The following is a 23,327-nucleotide window of genomic DNA, read 5'->3' on the forward strand; positions in this document are numbered from 1 at the left end:
AACAACAAAATAAACAAACAGTAGCTCCAGACTAGGCAACAGCAGCAGCAGCAGCAGCAGTAGTAGTAGTAGTAGTAGCAGCAATTGAAACCAAAACAAACTAACCGAATTAAACAACACAACAGAATGTCTCAAATAAACAGAACTGATCGCGGTTGTCGTCATCTGCTTCTTAGTAATGTTAACGTATTGTTATTGTTCTTCACATGCGGGAGTTTAGTGCATATTGCATGCGCCTTAACTGAAAATCATAATAACAACAATTCCCGTTTTGTATATAATAAATCAAAAGCGGATATCCATGCTGAGCATATAGAAGACACAAATCTTAAATTGCTGGAAGAAAATAAAGCAGATCCGGTAAGTGAAATTTTTCATGAATTCTTTCTCTTTCAAAATCATTCTCCGACTACTTCTTCTCACACACATTACATTTATCATAAACGCAGCAAGAAGACGAAAAAGAAGTAAAACAGCAAAAACAACAAGAGCAAAGAAACTCAATAAGAAAAAAAAAAATAAAAAAAAAATAAAAAAACTCTTTGTGGTATTTTTTTATGAACTGAAAAATACAAAAAACCTAAGGAATTGAGATTTTAATACATTAACTATTTGAAGCATGGCATGCAGGTGTGCATACAAGCGGATGACGAATTCTTTTAAGGTAAATGAAGAGAATTGCAGTTCATTGAAATTCAAAGAGCGAAACTTTATATCGCCAAAACTTCATACATTTTCATATAAATTTTTCGTATCATGAACCGATTAACGGGTATATTATCTCAAGAAAAATACTTACTACGAGAGCTTACTCTTGATAATTATGTTAATTAACGGATTCGCTACATGATAAGATAAGAAGTCTTATCCATCCCAACTGGATAATGGTCTTTACGCATTCGCTTTCGCATCCACCACGAGAACGAGGTTCAATAATTTCATCTTTGCCCTCGAAGTATTATGAAGGACGCATTACGAGTATCAAAAAATTTCATAAATTATTTCATTTGGTATGAGATGCTGCGTCAATTAACTGTTCATTTATTCTCTCGCTGTCGACCTATTACGGTTACAAGCTTTCACGATTCTTATAGTTGGTTCAAATATAAGAACACATTTTGAAAACAGTTGCGAACTATGCTCGCAAGAGATAACCAATCAGAATGGCTTTGACTTTGAGTTTTCTTTTACTCTCAGTGTTCTGCTATATACATGCAAAGTTAATATCGATGTGAATTTGTATGTGAACCGCCATTTAAAAATCTAAAGAGAAATCGGTCCAAATCGGTCGTAAGGCATATATGACAAAATTTTAATTTCTCCTTTACTTATATCTATGCACATAGTTAAGCACATGAAGTAACGGTTTTTGAGTAAGCAAAAGGGTTTGTTTCCTCTTTTTTGTGCCGCATCCGAATTGCAAGCGTGGAAAGTTTACAGATATTATTATATACTATACTATATAATCAAATCGGCAAGCTCGACTGTTCGCGGGGCAATGCCTACGCTTGTATTGAGAACAAAGCATCGTGGCGACGGCAACCCACCATGGCAAAGTCATCGAAAATATCAGGCATCGTCTGTTTGACGGAACGAAAATATTCTACAGGTCTATGTGCTATTAAGGAGCACCATTGAAGTAGTAGAGTGATTGGGCGCTGGGCATTGCCAAATCGATACTTATCCGTGGACATTGAAAATCCAAGTAGAAAAAATTGAATACTAATGCAGAACGCATGGGTAATTCTTATGCAAGGGGCTTACAAGTCGCGTAAGGCAGCATAATGCAGAAAACCGAAAGCATTATAGTCTGTAGTATGAAGACCACGGATGTCAGTATGCCACAATGAATGCCCATATGCACATTTTAATGCATAGGTGATGTCGGCGTGGGAGCGACAAAGACCGGACAAGCAGCTAGAGTATCATGGCTGTTGTGGTTATCTTAAAATCGCCAGTGCACTCGATAATTGGAGGTGTTAGATAGATTTAGCTTTGTCTGGCTTTCTCCTCTGGTACTTCAGTTCTAATATGATGCCGCTAAACAGTGCTAGTTATGACTCTAAAAAACGGAGAAGTTTCACCTGAAGATATTTCTCTTCGAAAGCATGCTGGCGAAGGGTGACCTTCATAAGAAAGGCGACAACGAACCTGGTGGTGGTTATTACTTTGGCTACGCAATGCCTACGTTCTGTTTTGTCTGAGATTATAATGCGTATTCGCTTGACCTTCGCCATTGGCTTTTGGCGGCTTTCGTGAAAGCACTCGAATCATTACAATTTTGCCCCCACCCTCCTGCCCCCATATGCTCATTTGTGTGTATGAGTTGAAATAATTAATAAATAAATAAATTTGTGAAATCTCCTAAGAGGCTGCTGTAATAATCGGTTCCTTCACGCATTAATTGCGATAATAAATTGCACTGCAAATACTTTGCAAAAGACACGTTTAATGTGCTTTTGTGTAAAAGTGTTCTTCATATATTATTCTCTTGCAATTTATATGAATATGGATATGTTTGTTTATGTATGAGGGCATATTGAACGAATTAACAGATAATCGCAATCCGTTGCTATTTACTGCTTATTATCCGACAACATTACTCGTAAATCGAATTATTCATTAATATAAAAGAAAGTATCGACATTTAATTACTTCCCTGTTGTTGCTTTAAATTACTATAAAACACACATTCTAACGTTTAAATGATTAGTCTATTTTTGCTTTCAATTTCACGCATCGTTCTTAAATGTGTACACATATTATATATATATATATATATATGTATTAGATGTACCGGCAAGTACTAGATGTTAGAAGCGATGCAAATAATTCATTGCATTCATTTAACAGTGCAGTTTATCAAAAGTAAAAACATCTTTTCCTATTAAGAATGAGTCTATCTATGCGTACTTCGGCACATGGGGGTAAGTAATCGTAACGATACTGCAAGAGTGTAAAGATAAATGCGAATTTAATTGGTAAAGACCAAGTACCAACCAAGTACCTTAAAAGACCTCTGTAAACGCCCTAACAGAGTGAGATATGCTAGGACTTGGAAACCTATTCCATCCAAATAGGTTTGAAACAAGCTAAACAAATTAAAATTCCGGTTTTTCAAAACTATTTTTAAAAAAATTTTTGAAATTTTTTATGCAAATTATGCCAATTTATCTTTCCAGAATTATTTTTATCGAACGCCTCTCTCTCTCGCTCTAGGGCGATTGCAGAGCTTCGTTAAGGTAATTACTAGATGTCTTCACTAGTTAAACATGAATTTATCTTCACGTCCCTTAGCTTTGAATTGTATTTTATAACAACACTAATAACGACTATCGTAATTGTTTCAACTATTTTGGACACTTTTAAGTTAAGATTTAATGTCTGCTTTGCAACTCAACTTTTATAGCCATCATCGAAGGATGCGGGTTATATTCATTCCAGTCAAGACATTGACAGTTCCCAGCAAAAACCTTGAAAGGCCAAATGTTGTCCTAATTTCTTACCGTCTATCTAGATGTTAAAGAACTATTCCGAATCGATATGCAATGCAATTGAACACAACTTTTATATAAAGACCTATAGGAATGTTTATAGGAAAGGATGTTTATGAAATCGTTTCATCTCAATCACATTTCTCGCATTCCCTTACTTTACGAAAGCCACCTTCTCCGAGCGATGGTCGGGACAATAAACGTACCTGATTTTTTTTTTATATATATAAAGCGTTTTTCAACAAATACAGCATTATCTTTAATCGATATTTTTTACGGGATTCGGTTAGATTCCTAAAAAACCATTAGGAATCACTTATTAGATCCATAGCTGACAGTTAATGATCTTCAAACAATCTGACAAGAAAGCAAAGCTCATCATTTTACATAAAGAGTGCACGTGAAACTCGAAACGAAATTAACCCATTCTACGATCCAGAGCGAATCGAATGCATCAATGCACAAAATTTCAAGAAGAAAGGAAGACATACTTGACTGCATGGATGTAGGCAGTAAGGAACAGTCAGTGTGAAGCTCAAGCGAAGTTAAGCCATTCTACGATCCAGAGAGAATCGAATGCATCAACGGATAAAATTTATGACCTTTGATGTTTCAATAAAAAAGGAAGAGGTACTTGACTCTACGGACGTAGGCAGCGAGGCTTATGACTTTTTATAAGCACTCAGTCTGAAGCTCAAACGAAATTACCCTGCCGGCATACGAGCCAGAGCGAATCGAATGCATCAATGCCCAAATTTTATAAACTTTGATAATTCAACAACAGAGGTATATATATGCGAATGTACGGATGTACAGATGTGTTTAAATCAAATCAAAAACTCGCAATTTTATTGAAATTTGCCAAAACTAGCATTTCATTCATTATTGGAAATGATTAATTAATGAAATTTAATATTATCGATAAGAAAGTAATTTGTCTTTTTGTTAAATAGAGAAAAAAAAAAAAAAAAAAAAATAAAAAATTAGTCATTAGTATTAACAATAGCGAAATAACAAAACAAAATTAAATATTACAATGCAAAATATGGCAAATTGAAAAGTCTATGTATAAATAAATAAGCGATTCACAATTGAACAAACACTCATTCATTCATTCATCGGGCGGCCCTCTTAAGCAAATAACGTTATTACGAATACTTAATTATAGTAAAACAAAAGGAATTTCATTAAACGCTGGAAAAAGTGGCGCCAATTATTTGAGTTATTTTAGTTCTCGCTTAACATAGATTTTGTTTGCTGAGAAAGCGATTTTTTATAAACACATAGAAGCACAATTTTACGCATCTATCGTGCGAGAGTAAACTTATTTTGTCCTTGTAACACTTTATAATCCGTTTCACAAATAAATTTTAAATCAATTTATCAATATCTCGTCAATGCGTCTGTCTGTCTTATGAAAGATTGAAGTGGAAAATTGCACTTTAAAGCAAATATTTCCTATAATTGCGAAAAATTTCATTTCTGAAATTCAAGCATAAATCGAAACACAAAAAATGCTTAAGTCCCTCTCTCTTTTTCTCTCTCGCTCGCTCTCTTTTGCTATCTCGAAAACTAAGAATTCTCCCCTTTTTCTGATCAATCAGTTAGGGGAATGCCCCCCGTATTCGCGTAACACGGTCACCTTTAAAAAGATGAAATGAAAAAAGAGAAAGAGATAAGGAGGAGATAGGAGGCTAAGTCTAGCGTCGTAAGAGTGAGTGTAAGGCTTTAGGTTACGACCAGAATAAACATTAGTGCACTTGAGATTTGAACCCGCAAACATTGACTTACTTGCTAGTCGCGATTCTCATCTACTCGGTTACACATTTGGAATTTTTAATTAATTCCTCATCGTATATAGCTTATGGTGAGCCGGTTAACTACGAACGAAAAATAGCAGTGCAATCTATATCCTTTCAATAAATTATGAAAAAAATAGAATATGCAAGGAATACAAGGAGGGGGCGGCCGAAGCTTAGTGGGTGTGAAAAAGCCATCTCTGCTCCCTCTGTTACGAAAATGGTTTCCTTGATACGGTTCGTATCACTAGGTCGTGGTTTTTTATTTGCAATCAATTGCCTTAAAAGTAGGAATATTTACAGTTTACTTAGTTTGATGGCATTCTCAACTTAAACTTTCTTTTCGACTCAAACACTTTTTTCCCGACTCTCGGAAATTTATTTTCTGGGAAAATCAATTAAATGACATGCAACTAGAATTGGGATTTCCGTAACAATATTTTATGAAAGAGAAAATACGTATTAAGTTAAGGCTAGGCAGGTTAAGCGCCTACGTTCGTGCACTTTTCTCTTTAATATAATCATTTATAAGTAGATAGTTGAACATGATTAAATCAAACTGGACTGTGCCGCTCTCCATAAAGATGCTATATATACTTGAATGGCGGCTCGGATGAATATCATTGAATTTTTTTTTTCCTTGCATCGACTTCTTCTTTTTCTTCTCGATGCATTTACGCATGAGAAAGCCGGTAAATCTTCTTTAATTAATAAATATTTTGGACTTAGACGCAGATTTTTTATTTTATATGTATGTGCAGTGAATATGCTTTTTTTTTTTTTTTCTTATATATTATTATGTAACTGCTTTTGTCTTTTAATACGTTTCAATGAGTCATAAAAAATTCCCCCACCAAAGCAAAAGTAAACAATTAATGAAAAAGAGTCATCATATATCGGTTCATATTTTTTAAGGCATTTATAGAATTTAAATTATGAATTATTCTTATTATTGTCATTCTATCCATCGATCGTAAGATGAAAGTATACTAATTCGATCAGTGAATTTGTATCATCTGCAAAATTAAAGAGATATAGCGCAAGTGAAATTTTAAATCATTGTCACTCTTCCGTTCCCTTGAAGCTTGCTCTCAGATCATTATATCGTCTTATCAATAATTTCAATATAAAATCTTTTTCAAGCAAAAATTTGATCAATTTTTTGCTCACTACAGTGAGAGGTATACCCGTGCGTTATGATCACTAGTCACTAGTCATTGATGAAAATGACATTAATTGCATCAATTTTGATATACCAAAGAAGTGATCATAATAAGAAAACACACCGATATCAGTTGTATAATTAAGTTCCACTAATCCGAAACAGAAATGTAATGACCTTATGACTGTGATGTTACCCAAGAATGTGGTTATTCATAGCAACTACTGACTGCATTCCAATTATCAAATAGTTATGTGAAACATGAATCCATTTTATATACATAAGAGTAACCTTGAAGAGAGGAGGAAATCCTATATTCCAATTAAAATCGTTTGCTTACTTATTATTACCCAGTATCAAAGATTTCTTCTTCTTCTTCTTCTTATTCTTCTATTCCCTTTCATGACGAATCGAGTAAAGATAAAATGCAATTATCTGTCCATCCATCCGATCGCTTATTTATGAAACTTTTTCAATAATGATCTTTTCCGCCTATGCTCCTCGATGGCCATAAACAAATTGGAAACTAAAAGTACCTCTATCGGCAACAAGCCGCGTGATAGTAAAAAAAAAAAAAAAAGAAAAAAACGGACAAGATTCAAGATTCTAGATAGAATTCAGTCGATTTCAGTCGTTCGAGCAAGAATGCCCTCGATCAGCAGACTTACGCGAGGATAGTTAACTAGAAACCACCTTTTAATTATTTATATATTTATTTGAGATCTCGAGTACTTATGATGCGCCCTATATAAGACAAATGGAATATTTCTTATACCCAGGAACACTTGTAGTCCGGGATCGTATCGAATAAGTTTTGTTGGGTTGCATACAACGCCCATAAGAACATCGAATAGGCGAAGCTTGTACGTGTCCGTCAAGAATGAACGTTATTGCAAATGACAATTGGGTTCGGATTACTTTTTCAATCGTTCGCCTTATATAACGGTATTATTAATAAATGTGTTTAGGAAAGTGATGTCGGGTATTTAATGCTCGACCGTAACCGATATATAATATAATTGTTTTATGCATATTTTTATAATATTTAGTTAGTTTTTATTAACTGTTGACTGTTTTGAATTTCTAATAAATAAAACGTAAACATAAACACAATCCGTTCGATTTCCGTTCACATGAAAAAAATTATGTTTTATTTAACTTTTCTTAAATAATTATTTACAACTTTGTGCAACAACAACAACAACAACAACAACAACAACTTATTAACTTAAACTAATAACCATATACTATGTATATACTAAGTATGTATGTGTTTGTGCTACACGCAATATACGGAGAATGCTATTTACTTAACGGTTGGAGCGTTGGAAACATTATACAATGACAACTGTACGATAATGAAAAGTTGAAGGAAACAGTAAATAATTAACAAACTCAAATACGTTAATAAGTTTAGGAAAGTTATAATAACAGTTTTAATTATATAAATACAATATATACATACATACATACATATATCTTTATTATGGCCTTATTATTATGTATGATTATATATATATATATATATATATATATATATGGTTGTATGATATGAAGCAAGCAACAGTCTGTGGCTATTTTCCTTTTCGTATCTCTGAACACGTTTACGTATAAGGTTAAGTAGAAATTTGCTGTATGTGTAGATATTGTCTTTCATATATAACAAAATTTTTGTTCGTTCTAACGTGACTTTATTTTAAGTAAAAAAAGAAAGAAAAAAAAGAGAAAAAAAAATTTATTTATCAAACGTTATTATTATGGAATTCACTTATCTATCATTGCAGGTACCTATGGATTTCTATCGACAATTAAACAATATCACCGATATATCAGAGTTTATTGATAAATTCATAGATCCGGAAAGTTTGGATCCCAAGTGGGGTATACATGGCAAGTTTTAAAATTCAATTAAAACATCTTTTATGTCTTTTGTGCTTATTATTATGCTTATATATCGTGTTCGTGTAGAAAATTTGAAACGTCCCGTCGAAAGGGCGGCCGTTGTACGTGCGAAAGCTGCCAATTGTATACCGGAAAATTCCGTTGTCGATTTAACGCCTCTGAATCCAAAGAATAATTATTTTCCCCGTTGCACGCGAGTGAAACGTTGCGGTGGTTGCTGTAGTACGCAATGGATGTCTTGTCAGCCGACCAAAATCGAAGTTATCAATTTTCAAGTCTATCGCTATTGTTATGACGAAGGGGCGAAATTTTGCGGCCTAGATGTGATACCGGTAGAGCAACATTTGGAATGCAAATGCGATTGTCGCATTAAACCGGAGGTAGGAAGAGATTCATTCAACCGAATATATACATATATACCGAATATATATATATATATATATATATATATGTTATATATATATATATATATACAAATCATAAATACATACATACATACATACATACATACCTACATACATACATACATACATACCTACATACATACATACATACATACATACATACATCTGTATAGACATATATATATATATATATATGTGTGTGTGTGTATTTGTAGGATTGTAATGCCTTTCAGCGTTACCAAGACTGCCGTTGCCATTGCACCAATGACGAAGCACGCAGTAAATGCCTGCAACTTGATCATAAGACATGGGACGACGTCAATTGTCGTTGCGTTTGTAAACAAAATGAAAATTGCACCACGGGCTCCTATTACGATGAGAATCAATGTAAATGTGTACTGGTGCGTATTAAACCGATATTAGTCGATTGGTGATTTGGTATTTCCCTTATATCTTTTAATTCATCGTTATTGTTGTTGTTATTATATCTATTATAATTAATATTTAATTTAATGTGAATTTTTTGTGGGTTTTTTGTACTTTTCGTCTACATTTTTATACTCTGTTCTTGTTCTTGTTCTTGTATTGGTTTTATGTTATTCACAATTTTTTGTACTTTATTTGTAGATATAAATGTTGTTACTGCTCTGCTCTATATGTTCACTCTATATAAGATAATAATTATAATATCATAATAATCAGGCACCGGTCAGGACGGTCAACGATCGAATGTAATTTAAACATTATCGCGTCGATATGAACTTGTGATGATGATGATGATGATGATGATGATGATGATGATGATGATGATGAAAAAAAAAACTACATTCTATCAGCTTTGAATTTTTGAAATTTCAATTAAAATAAAACAACACCAGGACGAAGATTGAAACACTTCGATTTAAACTACGATCTTCCATTTTACGAGAAAAAGAAAGCGAGCGAAATAGTGAGGCATGGAAATGCAGGTGAATGTTAGCTTTAGAATCAAGTCATTTTCAAATACCATAGAGCTCGGTTAACTCAGACTATATGTGCGCACAGCCTCAAAGTGAAACTATCGAGCCGCTATCAAGCTTATTATGTACTTTACCACAGTCAATCGCCGAAGACAAAAGCTGTAGTTGTAGTATGAGGTATCCGTCGGTGATCCGTCTGGTCAAAAGAAAAAAAAGACCAAATCATTTCTGGCATGGCATACTCGAGCAAATTATTACGTACTAACACTTCTGGCATGGAAAAGTCGATCTTACAGTCGAGCAATAAATTTGATCAAAACAACTATCATCTTTATCGCTGAGATTCTTCCCTTACTCTTCTCATACCATACTTTACCAGAAGATGCAAAGGCAAGCTAGCTCTCGAGTCGAATCTTCTAATGCCCACCACAAGATTATTTAATTCCAAGAGAGAGGACGAATCCATTTACTTGACTTACTTGATATATTTATCGATGTTATCAAATCGTGGTATCAATTGGAAACCATATTTATACTCTACACCACTAGCACCACAAGCGTATAATCAGTTTGTAGCGGATGTATGCACTAGATAGGACGATTCGATTCCGAATCAAGTTTTCCATGGATCTCAACTGTCGGTGTCTCCATCTGTTTTGCTTCTTTTTTTTTTTTCTTTCTTTTGCATTCAGTCTACAGGTCGGAATTTTTGATATACTGACGTTTTTTCTTGCCCAAGGACAAACGCTATAGAAAATGATCCGGGTCAAGCAACGTTTTCGATCACTTCCCCTGTAACGCCTTATTGTAAAAATGCATTAAATGGATAACTGTAGATTTTTATAGGGTATTTAATGATGGATCGTGGCCTACTATAGTTTTCTTACTCCTTCTGAACGATCCTCTTCAATGTTCCAGAAATTCTTTGAGACTTTTTGATGGAATTTGGTACGTTCATGTATTTTCTTGCCCAAGGACAAACGCTATTGAAAATGGTCCGGGTCAATCCATTTTTTGGACCACTTCCCCTGTAACGCCATATTGTAAAAAGTCATTATATGGATAACTGTAGATTGTTATAGGGTATTGAACGATGGGCTGTGCCTTACTTTAGTTTTCTTACTTCTTAGCGATCCTCTCCGATTTTCTACAAATTCTTGACGAGCATTAATTTATTTTTCAACTTGACGCAGATTATCTTTAAGACTAGCAAAAAAACAAATAACTAAAGCATTTCCAAGAGAAGAGAAAAAATATTAACTCAACTCGCTATCATCGGTCAAATTTATGATAAATCGAAACTAGAACTTTTTAGGAGAAGAATATCGTTAGAACTTCATTACTACTATGTACTTGCGAGTGATATGATCATTCAATCCCAAACCCTTTTCCTTATGCTACAAATATTTCGATATTTTCTTATATAGTATTTATAGAAACATGTATTAAAAACCATTAAATGTTGCACTTGAACATAACAAATGCATTTTTACTTTCTTTCATTTCCATTTTAGACTTCAGCACTTGATTACGTTGATGAAAATCAACAAAATTAAAGAGCACAGAAATCTCTCAACTCTCAGCTTAAAACACCAGCAAAATTAATTTCAAAAAGAATAAAAACGAATCACAAACACACATACAATACAATACAAAGGATAATTCCGAAAGAAAGAAAAAGCAGAAAAAAAATATTCACTGATGAAAATTAAAATAAAAAAAAAAAAAAAATACAAAAAACCATTACATCTTAGCCTGATACACATAAAATATATAGTAACGATAATGAATTTTTAGAAATTCATTTGTGATTTCCATTCAAAATGTATATATTTATATATATATATATATAAAAAAAACAAAAAAAAAAAAAAAAAATGAAAAACCTAGTAAGAATAAAAATGATGAAAGGAAGTATCTTAGACTCGCACCTTATTTTCAATTTTAATTTAACATTAAAAGAAAGCTGCGTAAGTACTGTCCACACTCTTTATGTTTCTACTATTAATACAACGATTTTATATAGACTTTCTCTTAATTGGTTTTAATGCATGTTTTCTGTTTCAAATTAAAAAATGTGTTTACCTTAGGATGGTTTTGCTATTTTTTAAAAAGAAAAAAAAAAAAGAAGCAAATAAAATAAAAACTCCTCATATTTTTTTCTTTCAATTATCATTTTAGCCTCCTAGAACTGGAAGTGAAGCTGAAGGATCGCCGATGGTGACGGTACCGTTACGACCATTTGATCGCCGCCGCTTCATTGTAAAACCGGTTGCAGTCGACACGGATAACAGCACAATTTATGATCTATGATGTGTAAATAGTTGATTTAACTAATTAAAGTAATTTCAGTATTGCAAATAATTAAAAAAAAAAAAATTTTTTTTTCTTTTGTTAAAATCTTATCTTGTAAAGTTTTTTTATATGTCAGAGAAGAAGAATAAATACAATTAACTTAATTTAAAATTGTTATGCGTCGCTAGCTTTTTTGCATAAATATTTTTTTTTTTTTTTTATATAAATATATGTATATATATATATATGTAGATTTTTTTCTCATGCAAGAATATATTATAAATATAATATAGGTAAGAAAAAATTAAAGTTCCCAAAATATATAAAAATTTATATATAAATTTATATATATATATATATATATATTCTTTTATTTTTAAAGAAAACTGCAAGCAAATACTATTTTCTTCTTAACGATTCGCAAAAATTTTGCATTTATTTTAGGAACTTTAATTTTTTAATTTACATATATATATGTATATATATATGTATATGTATATATAAGTAAAGGGTTTTTCTTTTAATTTTTTCCTATTTTCAAATCGTTGCAAAATTTTCATGAAATAAATAGAAAACATTTCTTTTGTACTCATCACCGAAACATGAAGGGCATATAGTCATTTTATCAAAACGTTTACAATGCCTAGAAGGAAGCGTGATCATCATCGAACCCTTAACCCTTTTTGGCCTCTCTGACTGTCTGAGTCTGATTCGTGCTAAACGAATTGTGTCATAAGCGAACAGAACGAGTCTGTCTAGTGGTAAAGAATTTAAGCATAAAATGATAGCGTTTCTTTCTGACAGATCTGGATGATCTATCGTTTTAGTTGTTTGTAAAGATTCGTTAAGTTCATACAGTTCGGATACACCGTCTAACGACTGAATAGTACGGCAATCGATTGATCTTCTTGTTTACTATGGCTCGCGTAATCGGTAATTACTTAAGCATATCCGTCTGTCCGTCTTTGTTATGTCTGTTGTAGCTAACCATTAGAAGTTTAGCTCAGATATTGGAAGTTCTTGCACGCGGAATGATATTGAAAACTAGCCAAATCGGGCGGAGGACACGTCTATAGAAACAGATAAATTGAGAACATCTCCGTCTATCAAAATGAATAAACAATTTCTTCTTCTTTCCTCATTACTCAGAAACTACAGCAGATAAATCCACAAAAATTCAAATGCATATTTTATGAATGATCCTGTTAAGCCCCTGCATCGACCACGCCTATCCGATATTACAGTGTATCAAAGTTTCATTTTTCTGTTCTTTTTGTCAAATCCTTTTTAACGGCCGGAATAAACCATTTTGCTCGTTTTGCTGATAAACTACAGTAGACATATATTAGCCACACCCACGTCAAATAATGCCGAGTATAGAAACTTGCGTCTTTCTTTCTTTTTTAGAATAATTGTGATGGGTATAAAAAATTCGGTCACGATCGAATATAATTTTCTTATTTGTTGTTTTGAGTTTTTACTCCCTTTCTTTAACTTTATTTTTATATATACATATATATAAAGCAAATCAATTCCTTTTTAAAAATAATTTTATTATCATTCAAAAACACATAGAATATATTCAATTAAAAAATTAATAGAAAATATTACAATATATAAAGTGAGTTTTACATTTGGTTTAGATGCTGACGTTTAATGGATTAATAAAAATAAAAATGTCAAAAAAAATTGCATATAAAAAATATTCTGATAAATTAAAAATAAACGGTTTTTAAAGCAATGGCAAAATGTATATATGTGGGCTTGTGATAAAAGGCAGCAAATAAAAGTTTCAAGTTACGCTGCAGTTTTTTTTTACTTTACTCTTTTCTTTTTTTATTTATTTATTTATTTTTTTTTTTGTAACTTTGCCTGACTGTTTAGAGAACATCGCATAAAATATATTGTTCTTTGAATATTTTAATATTCTTCACATTGGCTTAATTAATTATCCATCAATTATTTACCACTCTTGCTTTCTAATTATAACGTAAACTAAAATAATTTTTTTTTTGTAAATGGCATACAATTGCAAATTATTAGAAAAAAAAAAAAAAAAAAAAAAACGAATTTTTTTTTAGCTAATTTTCATTGTCTTTATAGGTGATCGTGCGTGAATGCGCATATTGATCATAGTAATAATTTTGCGAAAAGAAATCAAAGTCTTAGACTACGCGCAGCACTTCGTTTAGGGACGGGAGCTGTAGGGGAACTATTAACACGTTTAAGACCAGAGGTAGTACGTATAGCTGAACGAGGTTTACGTTTAGGTGTGGGTGGTGGTGTGTGTATTGATTTGGTCGGTGTACGCATTTGCGCAATAGACAAAGCTAAAGCAGAAGAATCTTCTTGTGACTGATCTATTTCGGTATTTGTTAATAATGGGCTGGTGGTAGTTACTTCTATTACCGTATCTACTGCCACATTATTATCTTCAAGTTTAGCAGTTTCGGGTAATAGAGTTTCTACAATCATTTCCTCTTCTTCTACTTGGTCATCTTCGTCCGCTTTAAATGCCATTGAAAAGGCAGTTGTAAGATTGCGTCTGATATTAGTTTGAGGAAATGTGTTGCCGATAACTTCGTAAATAATTAAGGCGAATTGCAATTGATTATCTTTAATGCAACGCCGATACGAAATACGTAAACGTGTTTCTCTTTCATCACAATCACGCCATAAAACACTTTTACATTTAAAATGGGCCGAAGTTGAAGAACGTAAGCGAATAACTCCTTTCACTTCCAGATAGCGTAAAGGCGTATACAATGAAGTCAAGGATTCAAGTTCATCTTCATCGCTAGAAGAATCGTCTAACAGTGATCGCACGCCATCATTTATAAGACAAGCTCGTTTACTTGTAGATGGAATCGTTGGTAAACGACGCAAATAACTAAAACGCTCGGTATGAATGCGTTTTAAGGGATTCGAACAATTTGCAATTATTGCTTCCGTCTTATCCGTTTTGACTTCTTCTTTTGTGGCACTAGCTGGTGGCGTTAGCTCTTCAATTAAACTTTTTTCGGGAGTTTTCAAAAGATTCGTTCTCGTCTGTTGCATATTGAAAGTTGGTATATGTTCAGAGCGATCATTATCTTCTATATCACTATCCGCATAAGACTTAAGCGGTACCATATCAGGCAAACGATTAATGGGATGCACATGATCAATGGATTTATTAGTAATGACTTTCCTAAAAGTGCAATAATAATTTACAAATGTTTATTCACGTCAAAAGCATAAGTTACAATACTTACGTGCGCATATGACTAGTCTTGGTTTCAATAGGCCCACAACTCAATGGTTGCAGAAATTCGATATGTTCATAGTGATTGCTAACTTCATGCCTGTTCATCAAATGATACAAATGATGCTTGAATCGTCGCGGAAAGTTTTCAATAAAATAAAATACCTTAAATAATCGTGAATTTTATTAACACCCCTTACGTTTCGTCCATACCAGTCAATAACACTATTTGGAGCAAAATGATATTTAAAATCGAAAGCGTTTTGCTGAAACAATTCCAGATATTTCGCCAATACTTCAGATGTTTCATTTGCTGATAGGATAGCTATAGTTAATATAAATCAACGAACATAGAACGACTCCAACACAATTCATATTTTACTTACCTTCCATACTCCCGTAGTTGAAATTTTGATTAAGCTTAAAATTGCAAGATAAACAAATTTATAAAAAAGATTTTTTGTTTTTTCTTTAATATTCATGCATTAAGAATATTATGTTAAAAATTTTCAATTTTTTGCATAAATTTTCAATCGCATTTACAAAACTAATGCCACCAATGCCACACATAGTGAATAAATTGAAAGTGCAAAAACAAAATGCACCCTTCTGTTAAATTTTCAACTTTCCCTCTCCTTGAAAATGCCTCTCTTTGTGTGTATAACACTTTCATGGAGAAAGAGAGAGAATAAGCCAGAGTGAAATTGGAAATAGAACGTTACAATTTATAAAATATTTCCGAAAATTTACGGAAAATTGTCTTACTTTAGGTATCATAATTTCATGAAATTTTCGGCTACTTTTCTCAAGTCACATTAAATTAGAAAACGCCTACGTGCAAATAAATGATCCTTATTAGCAGCTTAGCGCAAGAACTCACCTCTGAAAACTTTAATTCACTTAATTCGACAGTCTTCGCTTATGTAAATTAAATAGTACTTCTTTTCTGATTGCTTAGTGTCTTTCTCGAAAAATTTCAATTAATGAAAAGAATTTCTAAAGAAATAAATTATTAGATCTTTTTTCTAACAAGTCAAAGCAGGAAAATGACAGACAAATCGAATACCAAAAAAGGCGGTTTAGGCAACAACAAATGTGCAAGCATCAGATGTTAACTTCAAATATGCAATCCACATTAGAGTGGATTTCAAAACACAGAGTTGCCAAAATTATTAATCACTCAAAAATGCGTTCATTTTAAAGTTACAAAAAATTAATAAGAAAGAATCAGCGATTGAAATTCGCATAACTTATATTGAAAATCGCATCGAATCTAATATTGTGCGATATTATATTTTAATGTGGAAAGCATATCTTACATTGAAAATGAATTGCATTTGTTGCTTGGTTTTCACACCTTACAAAGTGATATCGTGTACAGGTTAAAATTTCAAAAAGCTTAGCATAAATGCAAACTTGAGCTAAATAAATATTAAACAGATAAATAATTTCTAAATTAAAAACAATCATTTTATTGTTTACGTTTCTGTTATTTTGTTTGTGTATGCGTGTACAAACAAAACCATATGATTCGCTAATTGCTACGAAGTTACGGAAAGGGTAAAGTAGAAGTCCAATCCCACAACTAGGAATAACGCATCATTATGTCAGCATCCTATGCAGGCATTCTATCTGGAGCAGCTCGATAATTTTCGTCTCTATGCAATTTATGTCAGTATTTTACCATATAGTTTAGAAATAGTTTTAGCCCATTTCAAATATGTATATTTATTATATGTGATTGAAATATCATCTCAATTATCCTAAAAATAAGGAACAATGTGGATTGTGGTACGTAAAGTTTCTTCTTCTTATGCGTGTGAGTAAATCAACAGTAAAAAATATCCCAAATTGAGTAAAGAGATACATAAAGCTAATAATTTTCCTCCAGGTAATCCTAAAATCCTTAAAAACCTATAGAAACCATTGTATTGCTTTTTATTAGAAAATTACATGATAGTGCGAACAATTGAACGCAACATATTTCTAAAGAGTAAACTTTGTGTAATAATAAGTTCAAGCAAAAGGTAAAAAATAAAATAAATTCTAGTCATCGATATTTTGGGATTTGCGGTATGAAAATTTGTGGGAAACTCTTAGATGGGTAAAGATCGCTTGGTCATCAACTACTTTTCGCGGAAAATTAACGTCCGTAGTTCTTATTTTAAAATACTATTTTTTCATCGCGGGCACAAAACTTGTTTTTTTTAACATTTAGGTACCGTCAGGATACATTTATTTTAAAAAGGTAAATAAAAATTTTTTTATATGAAGTGTTAAACAAACTATAAAACAAACTGATTTTTAAATCAATTAATGAAGAGATATTAAAACTCATCAAAAAAAAAAAATGTGCAATTATCGTTTACTCGACTTGTGATCTGTTTTAACTTCTAAAGGAAAAGCACTTTGAAAACATCACGGGCAGCAAAGTATAGATATTACTAACTGAACTAAGGCGTTGTAATTTAATTTTTGTTTACGTTCAGAGATTCAGTACCAGAAGAATATTTTGATAGACAAATAGTTTCGCTTTGACGTTGGAGGCGTCATTTGGGCGATGTCTGTAAGTATGATTCTGCAAACGCCTGTCTTTCGGATTATTCTTGAAGAAAGGTGCTTCAAATGTTTACGTTCTTGCTCCTCTTTCGCTTTTTCATTGTTTTATTCCTTCTTTATCTTACTTCCACTCTTGTAAGCAGAGCAAACTAATGAGAAAAGCACATAGATCAAAAGTAGGGATACAGGGAGTGAAAAATCATAACTTTCGTTACGATGAATGTGCTAAAAGTTGTCTAAGACTTGTTTATGAAATATTGGTAGAAAGATTTTTGAAAGGAATTGAAATCTTTATGCATTTCAACTATGAATGATGGTGATGATTACTGGAAAGTACACATGTGATGAACTTTTTTCGGCACCAGGGGCATATTTGGTAAGAACCTATAATTGTTGAACAGTCTTTCGACACGTTCTCTCTCCAACTACTACCCGCGTGTTTTATTATTAGATTATATAATTTTAATAGCATAAATTACGCCATCTTTAAAAAACTTCAGTAAAATAACAATCGTTGAGTTAACCAACTATTTAAATTCTATAAATGATCCCAGATACAATTGACATTCGCTCAGGAATTATATAAGAAGAACTTCCATCGATGCATACTATAACCTTTTTTCCCTTCCTCGGTTTTATATTTGTCTATATATATTGAAAGGGATTGTAATGGGCCGCGGTCTCGATTGCTAGAAGCTGCAACAGCTCCTAGACCTGCAACAATTGATGGTAGCTGAAGACGAAGACATTCGCAATTCAACTGATTAGAGAGAATCACTGCTTTTTAAATAAATATACCACAGTACGGATTTTCCTCTTGCTTTTCAGTTTTGTGCTTCCTTACTTGCAGTTTAAGAATAAGGAATAAATTGAAGTGCGCGGTCTCTACACTAATGTAAATAAAGGTAGTTTTAAACCATTTCACATATTTTCCAATAACTTTCGCTCTAACGGAAACGAAAATCTCAAAAAACATATCAACGAAGTTTGGCTGGTGTCCTTCGAAAGTTGATTTAGAGAACTTTCGCTTTGTCTTCAACTATATCCGGGCATTAAATGCGGTGATATCCCTTATCTACACTACATTTCCAATATCCATATAAGTGATCCTAACCGGGGCTATTGAAAAGAGGACTTTGGGTTTGTAACTCTGCCATGAGATTTTCTTTAAATTTTTCTATCGAAACCTACAAATTGATGGAAAGTTTTATTTTAATTTTCATTTCTACTATGACAATAACGGCACTCGATTGCAAGGATCTTTAAATCAACGATAATTGTAGAAATTTTTCCATTTATTATTTTATTTATTGTATTCCGTATGGGATACTTGGATTACTGTTTCTTATTAGGTTAGCTCTATTATTATGTTATACTACTTGTACCTACATATATAAATTTGTCGTAGAAACGTCTTAATTGGATATTATTATGAATATTTCATTCCATATGTTCCTTTTTTTTTGTATTTGCTAAATCAGCTGTTTCGACAATATTAAGAGTTTCTTGCCATATGTGTTGTCAGGTGATTTCATTTTTTTAAATGCCGGCAAGTAATTGTCAACGCGTAAAATAGTTTATTTAGAAAACCAATCCTTAGTTTATGATTTAAATTTAGGCGGCTTTGTTGGTTTTATTAACGCCAGAGCATATAAATTTTGTATTGAAAGATATATTCTTCCGCTTGCTTACTTATCAGTAAATAGAAAAACAATTGTTTGTTTTCTTATCTGCTGCGCCCGATTAAAGAATATTTGATAAGGGAAATAAATTTGACAAATATGGTGCGTACGGAATTTGCTAAAGGTTATGATATTTTCCGTAAAATTGCTGACAAATTGACTGAAGATAAAAGTGTCAAATTGTTTGTCTATTTTATTGGAGAAAAAGATGATAAAGGGCAAAGTTGGTGTCCGGACTGTAATGCGGGTGAGTTAGAAAACTTGGTTCTATTTAATTTAATCGCAGATTTAATATTGCGTTGGTATCTTTTTATGCTATGTAAGCTGAAGGCACGGTGGCTAAGGCCGTACAAGAATATGCTGACGAAAATACCATCTTATTAACGGTTGACGTGGGCGATAGACCTTTGTAAGTACAAGAATTTTTTCTTATTTAATTTATTTGTCCTTTAATACACTTTTCTTTGATTTTTAAAGTTGGAAAGATAAAGAAAATCCTTTCCGCAAGGATTCCGACGTTAGACTTATGGTGATACCAACAATTGTACGTTGGAAATCAACTTTACGTTTAGATGGTGATCAGTGTAAGCAAGCCGAATTGTTGGAAATGCTTTTCAAAGAAGAAATGTAAATTTTTCTATGATCTTTCCTTTGTTCATTTAAAGTCTAAGGGTTTGTTTTTTTTTTCCTAATATTCTTGATTTGCCTATAAAACTGAAATTTTCTTGTCTAATAAAATCGCAAAAAAAAAAGAAAAAATGCAGTTTTGGCTTATGTGAGCTTAGATAAGATACTTGAAATTATTTTAGTAAAAATAAATATATTAATACGAGTACAGCAAGACAGCCTAGGCCAGTATAATATTTGAAAGTGATTTTAAAGGACTTTTTTCATGTAAAAGAATAAAATCCATCTTAAGTTTTCGATTATTACTCAATTAAGTTGACGTACTCAGTTTTACTTACCTTTAACGATTCATTATTATGTTCACATTAGTTCTCCGCCAATGACACTATACTTTGTGTAAATTTCATCAAGTGGTAAAGAAGCGCAGCGAAATAAGAAAACAACATCATAAATAGGCGGCAATCATATCAATTATTCTTATAATTATATTGTGAGTAGAAAAATTAAAGACTCTTTCGAGCCGTGAGTTCATTGCCTTTGGTTTCTTTCAAAGCAACAGGATAGCGCACTGAGGACATTTCCTTACCATATATATAAATTTGTCAGATTATGTGCTTCGCACAGAAGTGAGAGTTGGAGTTTTCATTAACTATCCCTTTTTATACCTTACAACACTTGTGGTACAGGGTATCTTAAGCAAAAGGGTTTAATATAAACCCACCCTTTGTTATACCGAATCTGAATTGATCTAAGCCTGTCTGTCTGTCTGATGTCTGTCTATGTAAATTTGTATTCAAGCTACAGGTGATAATCTTTGAGATACTTTGGTTTGGATTTTGGGTACAGTGACGTGTTTTGATCCATGGACAAATGCTATTGAAAACGGTTCGGATCAGTTCACTTTTTCGAACTGCAATTTTTAAAGTTTCTCGCCAAAAGTTATTAAATTGTAGTATTTTTTCATTCCAAATTGGTATAAAAAATTTGAAGCGGCGGGGGCAATTTTTGAATCCCCTCTCATATAACGAAAACTGAAGTTCATATGACAAAAAGGTATAATTTTCAATGCTTCATGATGAAAGTTATACCATAATAGTAATTTAGTATAAGAAAACTAACTGTACCTAATTTGTACTATTTCGGCTTATTTTTTGGTTTCTATCCTAATAAGGATTTTCATGAAAATTGATGCGTTGTGGAGCAGAAAAGCCCAAGTTTTTTTTAATAGTGTGGTGATGAAAATTGACCTATAATAGTCATTTCATTCAAAATTAAGAATTGTGTGAGACAATGTGGTGTGGGTTATTTAATGATCGGCCTTGCCCAACTTACTTGTCTGATATTGATATTAATTCAATCATGTGACTTCTGTGGTGTCGCTTTTTGTCGCTCTGTCACCCAAAACTTTCGACGTTGACCTTCATTACATTTGTTTTACTGCCGTTAGATGAGGTTTAAAAATTAGCCGATTCGGCTAGGGAAAATGCTTTTTTAACTACATATAAAAATGGCTTTTTTTTTTTTTTTTTTTTTTTTTTTTTATAAGGGTTATCATATAACGCAGTCTTGTGGAAGCCGCGTTCATACTGGAGCGTATTACTTAGTAAATTTTATGGTGAAAACAGCGATGTAATGAGAATCGAAGTAATTGCAAATCGAGAGGGTATTTAATTGATTTATTGTCTTTGTAAGGTGTAGCTTTAAGGGCGATCCGGTTAACTGACATCATGATCATATCGTCGCCTTTGTTAAAAACTCTATTGAACGCACTTGAATTCAGTTCTTAGTCGCGATCCTTTGCTTATGCGGCTAGTTTAGCAGACTGCTCAGAAAATATATTACGCAAAAAAAAAAAAAAAATTTTTTTTTTTTAAGTAAATACATTCTATTCCGTCGAATAATTTCATGCCATTAGTTTATCCATGGGTTTCATTATCTATCATACAAAATGATTTGTTATTACGGAGATGCAGTGCGTTATTATATCATATTCAAGACGCAGACGCACTATCGCATACGTACTATTCACAATTCGTTAGAGACAGGTGAAATCTTAATTTTATAATTTCGATCGCTTCTTGTCTAATGTTCGTTTCAGTTTCAATTAATTGAGATCGATTTGCATTATTGCATTGGATACAAGTAATATTGGATTAATCGGTTCTAATCTGATTAAATGCAGAATTGATGATTTTCTTTAAAATATATATTCATTCCATTTCGTCAGTGCATTGTGAATTCTTATGTAAAATTATAAAATTTAAGTAAGTATTATATAAGCGTTTTGTAGGAAAGGAATATTATTAAATAGTAAGCGGAAAAACAGAGAACACCGGAAATACAATTCCTACGTTTTTTTGTTTTTTTTTCTTCATTGTTTTGATTTATTGCATATAATATGGAGAGAAGTTATTTAAGAGAAAGGAGAACAAAAATGACAACTCTCTTTGTATTTCCAAAAATTGTTATTGCACTCAATGACGGTACTCATTTTTATGTAACTCAAAGATTTTTCTAAATTTTATAATGCAAAGTACATAAACACACACACACACACACACACACACACGCCTAAACACACGCGCATAAAGTCAGAGACAGAGTAATTTGTGCGCTCGGGCATTAGTTTTATAACTCGTGTCTGTCGTTTTGTGGTGCATTGAGTGAAATATTTTTGCTACGAAAATTCATACATAATCTCCCTTCTCTCTTATTTTCATCTTATTTTTTTTTGAATTTTGAATCGGACGGTAAAGCGGTAAAGTAAGATCGTAGATTTTCATGAAGCGTGTGGGTGTGTGAGTGTGCACAGCAATAATATATATAGGAATAAATATTAATTTTGAAAATTACTTATATATATATATGTATACTTATTACTTATATATATACTTAATTGATTTAAGACTTAAAAGTGCGGAAAATAAAAATTTTTTACTTAAAATGTCGATTCAATTTCATAAGCGCGATTCTGTTATTAACTGCACATAACTGTCTGTGCTTGTAAATATTTGCGAGAAGAAGCCAATTTTCGTGTACGTGTACGTTGATGTGCATATGTATATAATTGTTTATTATTATTATTATGTGTAGCAAGTATGAAAACAACAGTTGGGGAAGCAAGCATTTACTTTTGCTTATTATTATTTTGCTTGTAACTGTTGCGCCTGCAATTGTTTTTGTAAAATAAAAGAATGAAA

The 23,327-nt window shown here is 32.3% G+C and overlaps 3 protein-coding genes across 8 annotated transcripts; 2 read left to right on the forward strand and 1 right to left on the reverse strand.

Annotated features, from left to right (window-relative positions):
• The first annotated feature begins 8 nt into the window (after positions 1-8).
• Positions 9-12,124, forward strand: LOC119639092. 4 transcript variants are annotated; one of them, XR_005247531.1, is made up of 6 exons: positions 9-360; positions 8,240-8,345; positions 8,424-8,737; positions 8,977-9,162; positions 9,389-9,729; positions 11,235-11,376. XR_005247531.1 is itself a non-coding variant. In XM_038036292.1 (5 exons), exons 1-5 carry the CDS (start codon positions 127-129, stop codon positions 12,031-12,033), a joined length of 972 nt encoding a protein of 323 aa, XP_037892220.1. In that variant the 5' UTR covers positions 9-126; the 3' UTR covers positions 12,034-12,124. The 4 variants fall into 4 exon arrangements, 2 of the variants coding, with proteins under 2 accessions (XP_037892220.1, XP_037892228.1); XR_005247530.1 differs by having other exon boundaries at positions 9,464-9,729; XM_038036292.1 differs by lacking the exons at positions 9,389-9,729; positions 11,235-11,376 and adding an exon at positions 11,902-12,124.
• A 1,742-nt stretch (positions 12,125-13,866) lies between these two features.
• Positions 13,867-16,317, reverse strand: LOC119635886. Of its 3 annotated transcripts, none has more exons than XM_038030919.1 (5): positions 16,140-16,317; positions 15,646-15,679; positions 15,425-15,572; positions 15,270-15,359; positions 13,867-15,205 (listed from the first exon to the last, which is right to left on the reverse strand). In XM_038030919.1, exons 2-5 carry the CDS (start codon positions 15,650-15,652, stop codon positions 14,173-14,175), a joined length of 1,278 nt encoding a protein of 425 aa, XP_037886847.1. In that variant the 5' UTR covers positions 15,653-15,679; positions 16,140-16,317; the 3' UTR covers positions 13,867-14,172. The 3 variants fall into 3 exon arrangements, with proteins under 3 accessions (XP_037886847.1, XP_037886840.1, XP_037886855.1); XM_038030912.1 differs by having other exon boundaries at positions 15,425-15,584; XM_038030927.1 differs by lacking the exon at positions 16,140-16,317 and having other exon boundaries at positions 15,646-15,824.
• Positions 16,318-19,350: 3,033 nt separating this feature from the next.
• On the forward strand, positions 19,351-20,246 carry LOC119643871 (thioredoxin domain-containing protein 17-like). The gene is made up of 3 exons (XM_038043374.1): positions 19,351-19,747; positions 19,825-19,909; positions 19,978-20,246. The coding sequence occupies exons 1-3, from the start codon at positions 19,600-19,602 to the stop codon at positions 20,129-20,131; spliced, it is 387 nt and encodes a 128-aa protein (XP_037899302.1). The 5' UTR covers positions 19,351-19,599; the 3' UTR covers positions 20,132-20,246.
• Positions 20,247-23,327: the final 3,081 nt, after the last annotated feature.

Source organism: Glossina fuscipes, unplaced genomic scaffold, assembly GCF_014805625.2.
Source record: "Glossina fuscipes isolate IAEA_lab_2018 unplaced genomic scaffold, Yale_Gfus_2 0, whole genome shotgun sequence".
In the NCBI taxonomy this organism is placed as follows: Eukaryota; Metazoa; Arthropoda; class Insecta; order Diptera; family Glossinidae; genus Glossina; species Glossina fuscipes.